Source organism: Heptranchias perlo, chromosome 19 (genome assembly GCF_035084215.1).
Source record: "Heptranchias perlo isolate sHepPer1 chromosome 19, sHepPer1.hap1, whole genome shotgun sequence".
In the NCBI taxonomy this organism is placed as follows: Eukaryota; Metazoa; Chordata; class Chondrichthyes; order Hexanchiformes; family Hexanchidae; genus Heptranchias; species Heptranchias perlo.
Genome location: NC_090343.1, coordinates 17,465,282 through 17,481,626, shown reverse-complemented (window position 1 = coordinate 17,481,626; position 16,345 = coordinate 17,465,282). Strand labels below are relative to the sequence as shown.

Below are 16,345 nucleotides of genomic sequence, written 5' to 3'. Positions count from 1 at the left end.
TGGATGAATGTCCATGACTGCTGAAGTGTTCCCCGACTGGGAGGGAACCCTCCTGTTTGGCGATTGTTGCGCGGTGTCCGTTCATCCGTTGTCGCAGCGTCTGCATGGTCTCGCCAATGTACCATGCTCTGGGGCATCCTTTCCTGCAACGTATGAGGTAGACAATGTTGGCCGAGTCACAGGAGTATGAACCATGCACCTGGTGGGTGGTGTCCTCTCGTGTGATGGTGGTATCTGTGTCGATGATCTGGCATGTCTTGCAGAGGTTACCGTGGCAGGGTTGTGTGGTGTCGTGGACGCTGTTCTCTTGAAAGCTAGGTAATTTGCTGCGAACGATGGTCTGTTTGAGGTTGGGTGGCTGTTTAAAGGCGAGTAGTGGAGGTGTGGGGATGGCCATAGCGAGGTGTTTGTCCTCATTGATGACATGTTGAAGGCTGCGGAGAACATGGCGTAGTTTCTCCTCTCCGGGGAAGTACTGGACGACAAAGGGTACTCTGTTGGTTGCGTCCCGTGTTAGTCTCCTGAGGCGGTCTATGCGATTTTTTGCTGTGGCCCGTCGGAACTGTCGATCGATGAGTCGAGCGTCATATCCCGTTCTTACTAGGGCGTCTTTCAGCGTCTGTAGGTGTCCATCGCGTTCCTCCTCGTCTGAGCAGACCCTGTGTATTCGCAGGGCCTGTCCATAGAGGATGGCCTCTTTGACGTGGTTAGGGTGGAAGCTGGAAAAGTGGAGCATCGTGAGGTTGTCCGTGGGCTTGCGGTAGAGTGAGGTGCTGAGGTGCCCGTCTTTGATGGAGATTCGTGTGTCCAAGAAAGAAACTGATTCTGAGGAGTAGTCCATGGTGAGCTTGATGGTGGGATGGAACTTGTTGATGTTATCGTGTAGTCTCTTTAGTGATTCCTTGCCGTGGGTCCATAGAAAGAAAATGTCGTCGATGTATCTGGTGTATAGTGTTGGTTGGAGGTCTTGTGCAGTGAAGAAGTCCTGCTCGAACTTGTGCATGAAAATGTTGGCGTATTGGGGTGCGAATTTGGTCCCCATGGCTGTTCCGTGTGTTTGGGTAAAGAACTGGTTATCGAAGGTGAAAACATTGTGATCCAGGATGAAACGGATGAGTTGTAGGATGGCGTCTGGAGATTGGCTGTTGTTGGTGTTGAGTATTGATGCTGTCGCAGCGATGCCGTCATCGTGGGGGATACTGGTGTAGAGTGCCGAGACGTGCATCGTGGTGAGAAGTGTTCCTGGTTCAACTGGTCCGTGGGTACTGAGTTTTCGTAGGAAGTCTGTAGTGTCGCGACAGAAGCTGGGGGTTCCCTGTACGATGGGTTTCAGGATGCCCTCGATGTATCCAGAGAGGTTCTCACACAGGGTTCCGTTGCCTGATATGATAGGACGTCCGGGTGTGTTGGCTTTGTGTATCTTTGGGAGGCAGTAGAAGTCTCCCACGCGGGGAGACTTCTACATCACTCCTAAAAACTTCCACATCACTCCTAAAAACTGAAACTTGCATTCTCTCGTGTATTTGGGTTAGTGTAGCCTAAATCTAACAACTACGTTAAATTACTTACTGGAGAAAAATATCAGTTAGATCACTTAAAACACGCAAAACTACTGTTCCAGATTTATTTACAAAGAAAATGATATACTGAGCAAAAAAGGCATTGGTAAAATACTAAGGAGCAAAATATTGCTGAGATCTGGAATTGTACTGGTTATTGTACCTTTTTCAGTAAAGAGACTTTTTTTTACAGCATTTGGGAATGTAACCGTTTTTTGGATGTATCAGCTAAGTTTTCAAGTGTTTCTTTCAGGACAAGGAGTTATTCTTAGAATACATGAGCTTCTAATACCCATGGCATCCAGTGTTTCCTCCCCAGAATTGAAGACTTGCAGTCAAAATGGGTAAATTTATCCTGTGGAGCAATTTTGATTGAAGGCCATTTTTTTTAAGCAGTAAAGCAAACAATGTGTTAACATCTTCACACCTTGGTGAACATGAGGTAATCACTTGTAACTGCCAGCTTGCCATCATATTAGCTGACTTGTTTCAACACCTGACAATAACTGGAAATTACATTTTCATCTGACAAAATGCTGCATCTATTAGCATTTGAAATATGCTTCCCCCCCCCCCCCCACCCACCAATCAAAAGGAATCCTTTATTAGCTACCTGCTTCACGGAGACAGTGGGCCCGATTTTAGCAGGGCTGCGGGTTCTCGGCGGATGGGCAAGCGGGCGCGTGGGTAACGTGCCCGGTGAAATTAGTGGGTTTCCTGTGCGATCGTAGCAGGCAAACCACTAATTGGATCCACTTACCTGCTCCTCCGGGTTCCCCGCTGCTGATCTGCGCGTCGGGCGGACTGCACATGCGCAGTAAGATCTGTCAGCTGGAGGCGCTCTATTTAAAGGGGCGGTCCTCCACTGACAGATGCTGCAACCAATAGCAAAGATGACTGCATGGAGCAGCCCAGGGGGAAGGCTGCTCCCAGTTTAATGATGCCTCACCCCAGGTATCAATACATGGGGTGAGGGGGAGGACAGAGATCTTCCACCCGGCGGGCGGGAGGAAGCGGCCCGCCTCCGCCACCAGGAAGGCCTGGCTCGAGGTGGCAGAGGGGGCCACCTGCACCACCAACATATCGCCCACCTGCAAACAGTGCAGGAGGCGGTCCAATGACCTCAGTAGGTCAGCCACAGTGAGTACACGTAGTCCTTCCCCTACACTCCGTCTGCCACATCACTGCCCCCACCCCACATTTCCTTCGGCATTGCCAACACTACTCTGTCACATCACCCCTCATACCCACTCAAACCCCATCCTCATCTTACCTGCACCTACTCACCTCGCCAGTACTCATCCCGCCACTACCACGCAACCCAATCCTCATACAATCTCATGGCTCTATCCCATACTCACCCTCTCGTGCATCTCTCTCACGTCCAGCCTCACTCAACCTGCCACCACCTGTGCTGCAGCCACAGGGCATGCATCACATATGTGCAGTAGGCAGCGTAAGGCAAACGTGTCGTGAGCATGAAGGGGATGCACAAGGGTGTTTGAGGGTTTGTCATGGTTGTTACTTATATTGAATTTCAGAACAACTCACATCACACATTATATTGGCACCACTACTGCCATGTCTTCGCGAATCCTGTCCGGTTTGTGCAATAATGCCCGCTCCTGGGTATCACTGAGGACCCACCACTGATGCCACCCATTGTGTCACTGCAGAGTGGGTGTAGGTGTATTTGCAGGGCTCTTCTGCGCAGACGACTGGGAGACATCGGCGATGTCCCCGGTTGCACCCTGGAAGGCTGCGGAGGAGAAGTTCGGGAGGGCAGTGGTGACTTTGACAGCGACAGGTAGGAAGATGGTGCATGGGGCAGCCAGGAGCAGCTCGGCATGAAGGAGGCTGCAGATGTCCACGGCTACATGTCGAGTGACTCTGAGCCTCCGTGTGCGCTGCTGCTCAGAGAGGTCCAGGAGGCTGAGCCTCTGTCTGTGGAACCTGTGGCGAGGGTAGTGCCCTCTGCGACGCATCTCTCTCTGCGGTAGCCCTCCCTCCTGCTGTACAGGTGGATGTGTCACAGCACTCTGTTGTGGAGCTCCACGTGTCAGAGGTGGACGGCGTGGATGGCGAGGCTGGTGAGGCTGGTGATGCTGTTCGCCCTCCGAGGAGGTCATGACTGCAGCTACGGCGGCCCCCATCCGGAAGATGTACATCTGAGGGGGTCCGCAAGGTAGGTACATGTCTCTGGACCCTGGGGTAAGTGTGCAGGTTGGTGACTTTGACCATCAGGAGGAGGGTGGTGGAGGCCAAACTTTGTCCCAAGTGACAGAGCGGCCTCCTGCAATGAGTGAGGGTCTCCCCCCCCCCCCCCCCCCCCCCCCCCCCCACACACCTGTCAAATGGACCTTTGCAGCTGCCACAGGCTGACAGCTGCAACACGTCCATTCGAGCTGGGAGTGTTTCCCCCAGTGTGGGAAACAGTCCCATGTTGTTCAAAAATCACACACAGTCCCTTAATCATGTCAGTTAATGACCTGAAATACCAAACTAAATATTGTCAAGTGGCATCCCGCTAGCTTTAATTGCCTGCGGGATTCCCACCAGCGGGGGCTGCGCGCGCACGCCGGCGCGTCAGCGGGGAACCCGGAAGTGGGCGGGATCGAGGCGGGATCCGGTCCCGCTCCTGGATTTCCCGATTTTCGGGGCCCCCCCGCCGAGAACGCACCCGATAGCTGGTGGTAAAATCGAGCCCAGTATCTCTGCTCGACCATTGTACTTAGCAAAAAGAGTAGTCTCCATTTTTAATTGTAGGTACTTGACACAATATAAAAATAAAGTCAAAAATTTCTATTTTTATCACAACACATTGATTCTAGGATGTAGCCTCTGTGTTATTTGCATTGATACTGGGTATAATTTCCAGGAAAAAAATGATTCTGCTCAGATATAGGAACATTGGCATTATATGTCTAAATAAAGCCTTGCAAAAATGTTGAGTACTGCACCAATCTGGTGCTGTCTGGTCTTGGACCAGCTTGTCTCCAGAAAATGGATCTCTGTCTTTGATGTGCACTACAGCCTTCATAGTCTGACCATTTTTGCAAGATTATAATTTCTTTAGGTTCTGATTGTGCATGTGCAGTTGTTTGTTGCGCTTGGTGTTTTCCCATTTCATGAGTTAATTAGTAGGTAACTAAAACGTTCTCTCATAAAAATCGACTGGATTGACAGTCTCAGTTTTGGTGTTTTTTTCAGATGCATTAATTCATAATATTAACTCAGATCATGTTGCTGAAAAATTCAGTCATAGAAAGAAAGAAAGACTTGCATTTATACAGCGCATTTCATGATCCCAGGATGTCCCAAAGCACTTTACAGCCAGTGAAGCACTTTTTTGAAGTGTAGTCACTGTTATAATGTAGGAAACGCAGCAGCCAGTTTGTGTACACAAAGGTCTCACAAACAACAATGTGATAATGACCAGATAATTTTTAGGAAACAGTTGAGGGATAAATATTGGCCAGGACATCGGGGGAGAACTGTTCTTCGAAATAGTGCCGTGGGATCTTTTATGTCCATCTGAGAGGGCAGAAAGGTTCGTTGGTGTAATGTAGAAGTGAACCAGCACTTTATATGCTATTTATTTCAATACCGTACTGGACTTCTAACAATCTAATTTAATAATTGTTTCGCAACAGGATGCTGCTTCCTACTCATCGTCTTTCAAGTGGCACCTGTACGTACGTTACAGTGCTGCTGCTAGTGGCAAACCCAACTTCAGTGAGAGCGCTAAAAGGCAAATAGGTGTTGCTACAGCTTCCAGATGTGCTCAGAATCATCTCAAGGAATACCTTTGGCTGGAACTTTCCCTCCAGACAGCATTTTCAGTGACTGCAAATATAATCATTGCTGCTGGCCTCATATTTTATCATTCTTTCTAATTACTGGCAGGCTAAACATACAGCTTGCCCATCTAGGTTCTTGATCACTGGTCTGAAAATACCATCCCCTGCAATCAGACGAGGATCAGTGATAAACAAATAAAAGGGCTGCTTTTAACCGCCCCACACCCGGCAAGAATGGGGGTCCAGCTTGACGCCACACCCACGCCACCCGGTGTTTAACTCTCGGGTTTCGGGAGACGTGTGAGGCCTGTGCCGCAGGCTGCTGAGGGGCTCATTAAAATGCAAAAGTCGTGGATTGATGATGTCAATCTGACCTTGGTGTTGTGTGTCGCGAGGTGGGCATCTGATGTTGGCCTTGCTCGGGAAATCCAGTGCGAGGGAGCAGCAAGCCCAGAACCGAGTTGAAAAGCTAAGTCTTTTTTGCAAGAAAGGTTTCCTTGTGGGCTAGGGGGAGCAGGATTGCTCCTCTGGAACCCTCAAGAAAACCTTTGGTTCTTCAGCTTCCCTCCCCTGACCGCAATCACCACCGCCTCCACCCCCCCCTCCCCCAACACTTACCTGACTGCAAAGAACCAGTCCTGTGGGTCCCTGGTCGTGGCCTCCTGTCGTGCTTGCCTGATTTTCGGTTTCAGGCAGAGGTCAGGCATGGTATGTTTAAATAAAGCCCAGGAGTTAAAAATGGCTGGGGCTTCATGTCGGCAAGTTGGAGCAAGCTTGTCCCTCAGACCCCACGCTCGCCCCCAGTTAAAATTGGGGTTGAGTTGTGAATTGCAACTTTCAAACAAATGCATTCACACAAGCTTGAGTATGCACCGTTGTCTGCTGTCCCGAATGCTGTGGAATCTGCCCAAAACATAAATGGAACAGACTCCTTGCTGCAACTCCTACCTATCTTCAAACGTTTCCTCAAAACCTACTTCTTTGACCATATCTTCAGTCACCACTCCAACTTCTCCCACCTCCTGCTCAGTGTCTGATTACCTCTTGTAACAGATCTTGGAACACTATGCCAATTGTTGTATTCCGCAGCATCATCAAGTACGAGATATTAGAAAACTCTTTCCTCTCGAGTCAGTACTCCCTGAGCTGAAGTTCATGATGTGAAGCAGATGCTGTTCGTGTAACTTTTTCTTAAATTGTTTCATTAATTCTGATACATACATTTTGTGACGTCTTCGTACAGTTTTGTTACGCATTACTCACGGAAGAATACAAAGACACATTGATGTTGTTGCAGTTAAGAACACACTGAAAAACGCATGATTTTGGGTAGTTTGGTGGTGTCCTCAGACTCAGCTGAATCCGGGATAGTTCAAGGGTCTTCTGTGTGCAGGGGGATCTTGCAGTGTTGAATCATTGCTGTATTTGACGCTATCATGATCCAGCAGGTAGAACAGCTTGTGACCACATTCTCAGGTGTGTAGGTGGGGACGGCTGGGGAGAGTATTATTTCAGGAAAGGACCCCAGACTGTTTGGTGCTTCCGGAGCTCCAGGCGGAGCTCGTAAATTACCTGTTCCAACTGGCATTTTTCCCACAAGTGTCTCGTCTGCATGTTTCTTGTGGGGAAGGTCACAGTTTGCCACAGTGGGAGGGAATGCATTTTTTTTGTGGCTAGCAATGATAGCTTATGAGTTGCTCTTCTCCAGTGGGTCGGCCCAATTGGCACAGACGTGGGTTTGAAGAAATTGAGTTCCGTATTCTCCTAAATTGCTGTTTGTCTTCATAAACAGTGATTAGTTAATTTCAGAAAACGCCTTTGATTGTTTCAAATTAAACAATTACCTCATGGTCTTTGTTCCAACAGAACACTCTTTCATTCCCCATTTAGTGTCTGGATGAATATGTCTCCCTTCCTTTGAGATAGACTAACCACATATTTTTCAAAACAAGTAACTCAACTTTCTGAACTATTACCTACAAACTTTTAAACAACATAATCCTTCAGAGAGAACGTGGATCTCTTGTTCCTCAAAGTTCAGGATTAGGTGCTGCATGATCCAATAATCTCAGGGTTGAAGTATCCTGTTGTTCATGCTTAACTGCTTTGTTTATTGCTTACATCGCATCATAGAGGCATAGATCATTAGGATTCTTGGACTTGGGATTGATTAATAAAGCCAAGTCCCAAAATGTAGGACCATTTGCATCTTCAATTATACCACTATCCTCCAACTCTTTTAGCATTGCCCCAACTTTCTTCCATAGAGGAAATTGTATTTTGTGATGACACTGAGCCACAGGAATAACTGACCTGCATGTCTTTCAGCTTGCCTATACTTGAAAGAATTCACTGCAAATAGAATGCTCTGATATTGGTATATTGATACGACATACTATTGAAGGTAGACTATTGCGTGGTAGTGCTTGATCTGCTTAATAGATGACCAGGCTTTCCTTTCATGACAAATGCACAGCCGATACTGCTTTCATAGCTGGACTCAATGTGAGCAAAAATTTGCCAGGCATTGGAAGAGGCATCTTTGTAGCAATTAGAAATAACTGGAACTATGTGTAGTGGAGCTTCAATTAAGATTCAGAATTAGCAACAGTGGACTGGTAATTGGATTCACCAATAATATTTTATGTAAAACCACAATCACCAATATTATCATAGGCTTGTTGCTGATCAATTAATTGATGGTATGTTGTTCTGATATAGCAAATAAATATGAGTCATCATCAATACTTTGTATCAGTTTTCACAGTGAAGAAAGAAGACAAAATACCAGCAGTTAGTGGATTTAATATAAATTTTAAAATGATATGGGATAAAATAATGGGCGTTAAGATAAACAAATCTCCAGGACCTGATAAATTCCACTCGTGTATTAAAAGAAATAAGGGAGGAAATTGCAGATGCGTGAGTCATAATTTTCCAAAACTTTGTAGATTCAGGAATTGTGCCTACAAATTGTAACATTCCAAATGTCACTCCATTATTTAAGAAGGGAGGAAGGAACCATTAAACAAACCTGTCAATTTAACACCAGTTATGGGGAAGTTACTGGAATCTATCGTCGGGGACAGTGTGATTGAGCACTTGGACAACTATGAGCTAATCAAGAACAGTCTTCAAAAGATTTGTGAAGAGGAGGTCATGTCTGACTAATCTAGTTACATTTTTTGAAGCGGTCACTGGGATGGTGAATAGGAAAGTGTCTCTGGATGTTGTCTATGTGGACTTTCAGAAGACTTTTAATAACAAGGGGGCATAATCATAAAATTAGAGCTCCATCAGTTAGGAGTGAAATCCAGAAGCAATTTTTCACAAAGGATAGTGGAACTCTGGAACTCTCTTCCCCCAACAAGCTATGGATGCTGAGTCAATTGAATTTTTAAAGCCTGAAATCAATAGATTTTTGTTAAGTAAGGACATCAAGGGATATGGAGTTGAGGTACAGATTAGCCATGATCTAATAGAATGACTTGAGACGCTGAATGGCCTACTCCTGTTCATATGTTCCAGAACTGCGTACCTAGGTTCTGTTTCAGCAACTTACTGCACTTAGCACTGTTTTAACTGGCTATATTTCTGTGGATATGTATCTGGGCCACCATGTTTCATCAAATATTTTTGCCCAGATTTTTTTTAAAATTCATTCTCAGGATGTGGGCATTGGTGGCAATTCAGGCAATTATTGCCCATCCCTAGTTACCCTTGAGAAGATGGTGGTGAGCCGCTGCCTTGAACTGCTGCAGGCCATGTGCTTCCACAATGCTGTTAGGTAGGGGAGTTCCTGGATTTTGACACAGCGACAATGAAGGAGCAGCAATATATGTCCAAGTCAGGATGGTGTGTGACTTGGAAGGAAATCTGGAGGTGGTGGTGTTGCCATGCACCTGCTGCCCTTGTCCTTGGTGCTGGAGGTCATGGGTTTGGGAGATGCTGCTGAAGAAGCCTTGGTGAGTTGCTGCAATGCATCCTGTAGGTAGTACACACTGCAGTCACAATATACCGATGGTGGAGAGAGTGGATGTCTAAGCCAGCGGATGGGGTGCCAATCAAGCGAACTGCTTTGTTCTGGATGGTGTCGAGTTTCAAGTGTTGGAGCTGCACCCATCTTGGCAAGTGCAGAGAATTTCATCACACTCCAGACTTGTGCCTTGTAGATGGTAGAACAGCTTTGGGGAGTCAGGAGGTGAGCTATGTGCCGTATAATACCCAGTCTCTGCTGCAGCTACCTGCTCTAGTAGCTGCAGCATTTATATGGCTGGTCTAGTTCAGTTTCTGGTCAATGGCACTCCCCGTTGATTATCCAGCGTTGGATGTCTGACAACACCAGGAAAAGTGATTTCACTTCCCGCATGCACACTAATTTTTGCTCTTTGCTGGACAATTGCCTATATCCACTGCAGTAATAACACATAACAATGGTTTGACTGTGGTTTCACCTTGGTATGATGCAGTTTGTGCTTGACATTTATTGATTAAGAGCAATTTGTCTTTAAACTTTGACGTCTGCTGTACGACATTTGGCTAAATTAAGTGCTTTGGCCAGTGAAAAGCTCATGTAAGGTGTACTTTTTTTCTGGGGCTCCCAACAAATTTTTAGACACGTTTTCTCCTGTAATGTGTGTTTTGATTTCACTACCTGCATTAATGAATTTACATTTTGCTGCTTGTTGATAGAAGTGTGTGCAAAAGATATCGACAAATTCATTCTTGTTTTCTACAACTCAATGAAATATGATTGGGAGTGAAATGATGAGTTAGAGCTTTCTTATCATAGGTGGCATTATTTTCAGTATCAGACAGCATGTTAAATATATTGTGTAAATATTCTCCTCCACAATGTAAAAGCAAAGCTTTCTTCCACGTAGTTTTGGTGATCAGAACCTGTCATGACATCCTCCAAACCATTTTATCTATCTTGAAAGGACTGAAGGCGGCTTGTTCTCTAGGTTTAATTGGGGGTTTATGAGGCAATTTTGAGGCCATATTACTAGTAGAATTAAATTATTACTCTGATACATCTTTGATTGTTGACTCATTCCCAAAATACATGGGCCTGCAGCTAAGCTTGCATAACCCACAGAAGTTAAGTAATCATTCTTGTACATTCTGAACTCAATTTGAATTCCTTCTAAATTATCCATAAATTATCCACAAATGTTTCACAATGCACTCTGGCTAAAGGGAGGCATTAGCTTGGAATCTTGCACTATGGCTACCCATCTCCTTTAACAACAATTACTTGCATGTACAACTTGAAAACCCTTTCTGCCACTTTAACAGGCTGATACAAAACATCTCTTATTTCAGCTCATGTGCCACTTGGGCACACTCATGAGCACACACTCCTCAACCACTAGCCTTCCCCTAATTTACTCAATCTTGTTGCAGGAGACATTGGTGCACAATGCCAATGAGAGGAAGGCCCCCAGAGGGGTCATGTCTAACCTTAAGTACCACATGCCCTATGAGTAAAAAGCATGGATCTTATGGGAGGTACTCTGAACTTGCCATGAGAGATGGCGGGTTGAAGGGCATATTGCCAGCACCAAGTTAGTGACTGATTGCTTACACTGTCACCCTGTAAATCACCACACAAACTGAAGGTTCTACTCCATTCTCTGTCCTCTTAATCCTGAGGCATAATGTTCACCCATTCTTAGCTTCTGTTGTCCTTTCCTGTAGATCCACCACAGCCAAGGTGGTGGGGTGGATGGGGGGGGGGTGGACAGGAGCCTTTCATGACCTCCGAACATCCCAAAGTGCTTTACAGCTAATGTAGTCTTTTTAAAGTGTAGTCACAATTAAAGTGTTGTAACACAGGGAAACACGGCAGCCAATTTGCGCATAGCAAGGCTCTACGAACAGCAATGAAATAATGACCAGCTAATCTGTTTAGTGATGTTGGTTGAATGATAAATATTGGCCAGGACTCCCTGCTCTTCTTCGAATAATGCCGTGAGATGTTTTCCATCCACCTGAGGGAGCACTGGGCCTTGGTTTAACATACCATCCGAAAGATGGTGCCTCCAACGGGATTGCACTGAAGTGTCATCCTGGATTATGTGCTCAAGTATCTGGAGTAGGACTTGAACCCACAACCTTCTAACTCAAAGGCGAGAGTGCTACTACTGAGCCAAGGCTGACACCTAAAGATATCAGCAGAATGGCAAAATAATTATTGTAAAAAAAAGTGAGGTTCCCACCTGCAGAAATTGCAAGTGGAACTCTCCACATTTTTTTTAGGCTCCTCACTTCTGCCTGTCTCAGCTAGCGCTGGTACCAGCTGCACCTTATAATTCTCAGTCTAAGTTACCCCATGTGCTTTGGAAGCACAAAAGCAGGAAACTTAACTGTAGCGCCACTGACCCTCATTATAATATATTCAAATGAGATCCCATGAAATTCAGCGGGTGGATCACGGGAAGGGCCAAAAGTCTCAAGGGAATTCGAGAGCGATCAAAAATGGCATGGAGCTTCTCCCCCATTCTCTTTAGTGCGTGTATTTTACACGATCTGCAAGTCTTTGAAAGAAAACTTTCGTAGACTTCCTGGTGTGATAGTTGTACATGGATGGTGCAAAATTCTTGCCCACCAGACAAAGCCCAGCTATTAAATAGACTGAACTGAAAATGAACAGGGGGTGGGGGGGGGAGGGTCATGTCTTTCTGCCAAGAAGAAGCCTTTCATATCACCGTGTTAACGTCTCAACATTAACTCTTTTCCTCTCAAACATAAAACCTGATGGGTCAGCTATTCAAAATCATGAGTTTTGTCTGCTTTTCCCAGTCTGCGGGCTCGCAAACACTAACATTTCAAAGAAGTTTTTTGCTGCCAAATAAACGTTGACTTTTTTTAGGTTCTGATACAGGCAGTAAAATGAGCCTTTCATTAAAACTGTAGACATATCTGGACAGTTTTATGTTCTTTAAAATTTGTTCGCTGAATGTGAGTGATGCTGGTAAGGCCACCTTTATTGCCTATTGTTGCCCTGAGAAGGTGGTGGTTGGCCGCCTGTGAGTAACCTGGTCGCTTTTACAACTGAGTGGCTTGCTAGGCCATTGATGGTCAATCACATGCTGGTCAATCCCCTAACATAGATTAATGGACTCCATTTTGGCTGTAGTTAGCTGGAGCTGATTTTTTAATTCACATGTACCCTGTCCATGTAAAGCTTTGTAAAAAGTATAACAGAAGCTTTTCTTTTGTTGCACTTGTTATTACTTGCAACTTGCTATGCATTGGTGGAAATAGAAATTGTACAACGTGTCTCGCCATGGATGTTTCTGGTCAGTTTGTTCCCTCTTGCACAATGCCCTGTTTTGGTCAGATTGATAATGACTAGCAGTACTCATCATGTTTATTGGTAAGCCTGTCGAGTGCCAGACCTCAAAGGCCCAGATCACAAAGATGCTAGATGATTGTATTTCATCGTATAGCTCAGTTAAATTAGTTGATTTAAGTTGCATTTGATCCATTCTATATTAATGTGTTTGAGAGTTGTCGATGCTTTAAAGCACATTAGTTCCAAGTATGTTAAAGACAGTGCTCTTGAAATTATACTGTGCAATGTATGAACACAAAATGGGCTTCTCGGAGGGGAGCTTTATTCATAGGCTATGAATCTCAGGAAATCTGGAGCGCATGGTCCATGATTTTCCATCCATTGTTGTCTGGTCAAAAAAATCATAGGTTTTGTGTTGATGATTTCCCACGATGCACTCCCCACTATGTGCTAAATCATGAAATCACCTCCTATGTGGTTTTATTAGTGCAATCCGGCCGAACCAGTGCAAATGATTGAGGAATTTCTATTTACGCTGGACGTAAATAAAGTCCAGTGTAATTCGAGTTTCCACGATCTTTTCGCTGGTTCAAAAATCGTTGCGCTGAAGCCGGCCCGCCCACAAATCTGGCCATGGCCCCCACGATCGAAATAACGAGGATGGTGAGTTTCCGCTGATTACTCCTGTTTGAGGAGGGTCTTCAAATTAAACTAGTTTTCTTAGGCGCACAGGCACTAGTAGACACGTTTTAAACATTCTTACATACTAAATATTTAATCTAAGAAACTGACGTGTACACCAAGGAAAGTAGTAAATGGTTCAGTATAGTGTTTTTAAGTCATTTTCTGTGATTTAAACTCAGGTTACTCACAGGTGGAGGACTGGACACTCTTATTAAAAATTGTTAATTTTTGTGATAAACCCATTTTCAGCTGCATTAATAAAACTGCACCAGGTTACTGCTCTTAAATACATCAATGAATATTTTTTGTTGCAAAGAAAAAAAAAACCGATTGCGCTCTATTAAGCTGCTGGATTGCGCTGGTTCATGGAAGATTATGCAAATACATTTTAGTGGAAACTTGAACTGTAACCCAACCATCGCAATTTTCAGGTGCAATTTCTGCCCAATTACCAATTGTGCCCAAAGCACAAAATCTACCCCTAGGTATTTGTGTGATGTTTGCGCAGTGTACTTTCAAAGCCAGAGTGCTTTTTTTATGTTAGAAAAAGAGGTAGAATTGAAGCTGTACTGTTGAGGGGAGCGTAGCAGCATGAAACTGGGATGCACAGTTTGTGTTGCTGCATTATGAGAGGTAAAACAGATTCTGAGCCAGTTCAAATAATCTAGTGTCACTTAATACTGCAGAGATGCTGTGACAGTTTGATTGTGAATGCTATTTCCTATGTTGTTCTTTTGCTGTTGTCACAACCCTCGGAGTTATCAGCTGCTTCTTGAAATAGTGAAAGAAAAATTTGTATGCAGAACAAATCATAAACCTTTAAGAGAGGTCAGCTTCAGACTAGTATCTAAAATTGGATTCGGTGGTGCATTTTGCCTTGAGATGCTTTTCAGTTTGCATTAATTTGAGATGACTTGAGAAGTTTGAACTAAAATTCTTGCATTTCATCCTTTAAATTCTGGTGCTTTAATTCATGCGTGCTTTTCTAGAATCACAAAAGCAATATTGCAGATACAGAGAGAATCAGTGAACATTTCGTACTTTGATGTTTTCAGAATAACAGGGCCAGTTTCAGGAATCTGAAAGCAAATAAAGCTTAAAAATGAAGACAACAATGAAAAATTGTCCATAAAGATATTACTACTGATTGCAGCCCCCAGAACATCACAGGTTTCATTTTGATGAAGGTGATGGTGTTTCTAATTAAACGGATTAACCAATGTGGTAAAACAACACTGAAGCAATTTTGTCCCAACAAATCAATCAATGAGTTACCAAAGAAAATTAGAACCCAATAAACAATAAGTTAGCTTAGGTGTGAAGAAATAAGAGGGAGAAGGCTGGTTCACTGCTACATAGATTTTAAAGATTTGTTCATTTAACTAATTCAGGATATTTGGCTGTTACCTTTGTTGCCTTTGGGAAAATTTAGCTGTCAAGTTAGTAAGAATCTGTTTCTATGCAAATGGGTTCCAAAGGCTTTTGACACTTTTTTTCAATGTTCTGTAGTTTTACAGTTCAACAATTCGCCAAAGAAATCTAAAAGTGAAATCTGAAGCTGCAGTCAACAAAACCTATAATGGAGTTTGAGAAATGTAACATTAAATGAATGCAGGAATTCGAGCAAAAATATCAAATGAGTGCAGAAAACCTTTTAAATAGCCCCCTTTTGAGACAAATCAAATATCTCCACTTCGAACAGAGAGAAAAAAATGGATGATACAGATATTGCAGTTATAATGAAATCGCCACCCACTCATTGCTGAAGTCTGAGCTTGTTTTGCCAGTCAGCAACAGTGGAACATGCCTTGCTGATCAATAGTTGCACCTCTGGTCACAAATCACTTTGATTTTCAGACGGTTTTCAGATATTGTAACTTTTTTGCACATCTCTGTTAACGCGGAAACATTGAAACATGTAACTGCTTCTTTCAAACAAGCTTCTTTCCCAAATGCCACATCTCTGTGGAATTATGCGGTGTAAATATCACAAAAATGATGAGAAGACTGCTACAAGGGCAACATACCCCTAGCATATACCATTGGAAATGTACATTGGAACCAATCTGATTTGTGGAGGTCATAAAACACTTGACCCAATACCAACTGAAAATTTAGATCCATTATATGGAGCCACTGACACATGAGCAATAGTCAAAATGCTCAATAAGGATTTTTTTTCACAACATTTTGTCGCATAGAAGAGCTCTTGGATCAAAGCACAATTGCTGTAAGGAATTTGTCACATATCTTAGGAAGCAGGGCCACAGGGGGTTTGTAAATCAGATTCTCTCACTTCACGTTAACTCTTGCACTCTTCACAGATTCCTCTAAGTCCCACAACTCTGACTGTTGAAATATAGATCCAATATTGGAAAAACTTTGCCGAGATGATTTATGGAAAATTTGCATACAGCAGATAGTTTTACAGAGTAACTGGTGCTGAAAACCAGCTCCTGTAATCTCTTTCTGAAGGTTGAGCCCTGAGAATGGATTTTACATGCTTAACTTGACGAATACACTTGCTTTCAATTGCCAGTCCATGTTTTGCAACACTGTTCTTTTTCTCAAACTCACAGAAACGTGCCAAGGGCCAAGTGCTGTTTGATCTGGTCTGCGAACACCTCAACCTGCTGGAAAAGGACTACTATGGGCTGACATTCTGTGACTCTGAAAGTCAGAAGGTGAATTATGTGATTCTACTTATTACTAAATGTGATTATGTTTTCCTTGATTCTTTGAGTCATACTGTCAATCTACCATATGGTAATATAGCATACACACTCAGAATTACAGTAATCGTCCTACTGTCACACACACAGAGCTGCCACATTGAGGAACTATTATGAGTGACATCAGTTCTCACAGCACAGAGGTCAATTGTTCTTGGAGAAGTTTGTAGTTGTCAGGTGCTTGTACATTCCTGGCCTATCTCTTTCAGAGTCTAATTGCTGTAAATACCAACATCCTTTGGTCAATTAGAGTTAAATGTTCTTATGGAG

At 43.9% G+C, this 16,345-nt stretch overlaps 1 protein-coding gene across 9 annotated transcripts in view; it reads left to right on the top strand.

Moving 5' to 3' along the window:
* LOC137335195 (band 4.1-like protein 1) overlaps positions 1-16,345 on the top strand; it is a 230,893-nt gene that overhangs the window by 139,743 nt on the left and 74,805 nt on the right. For all 9 annotated transcript variants that reach the window (XM_068000402.1, XM_068000406.1, XM_068000403.1 and 6 more), the window contains exon 4: positions 15,923-16,027. In XM_068000402.1, the coding sequence (XP_067856503.1) occupies positions 15,923-16,027 (105 nt within the window). The remainder of the gene's footprint in view (positions 1-15,922; positions 16,028-16,345) is intronic.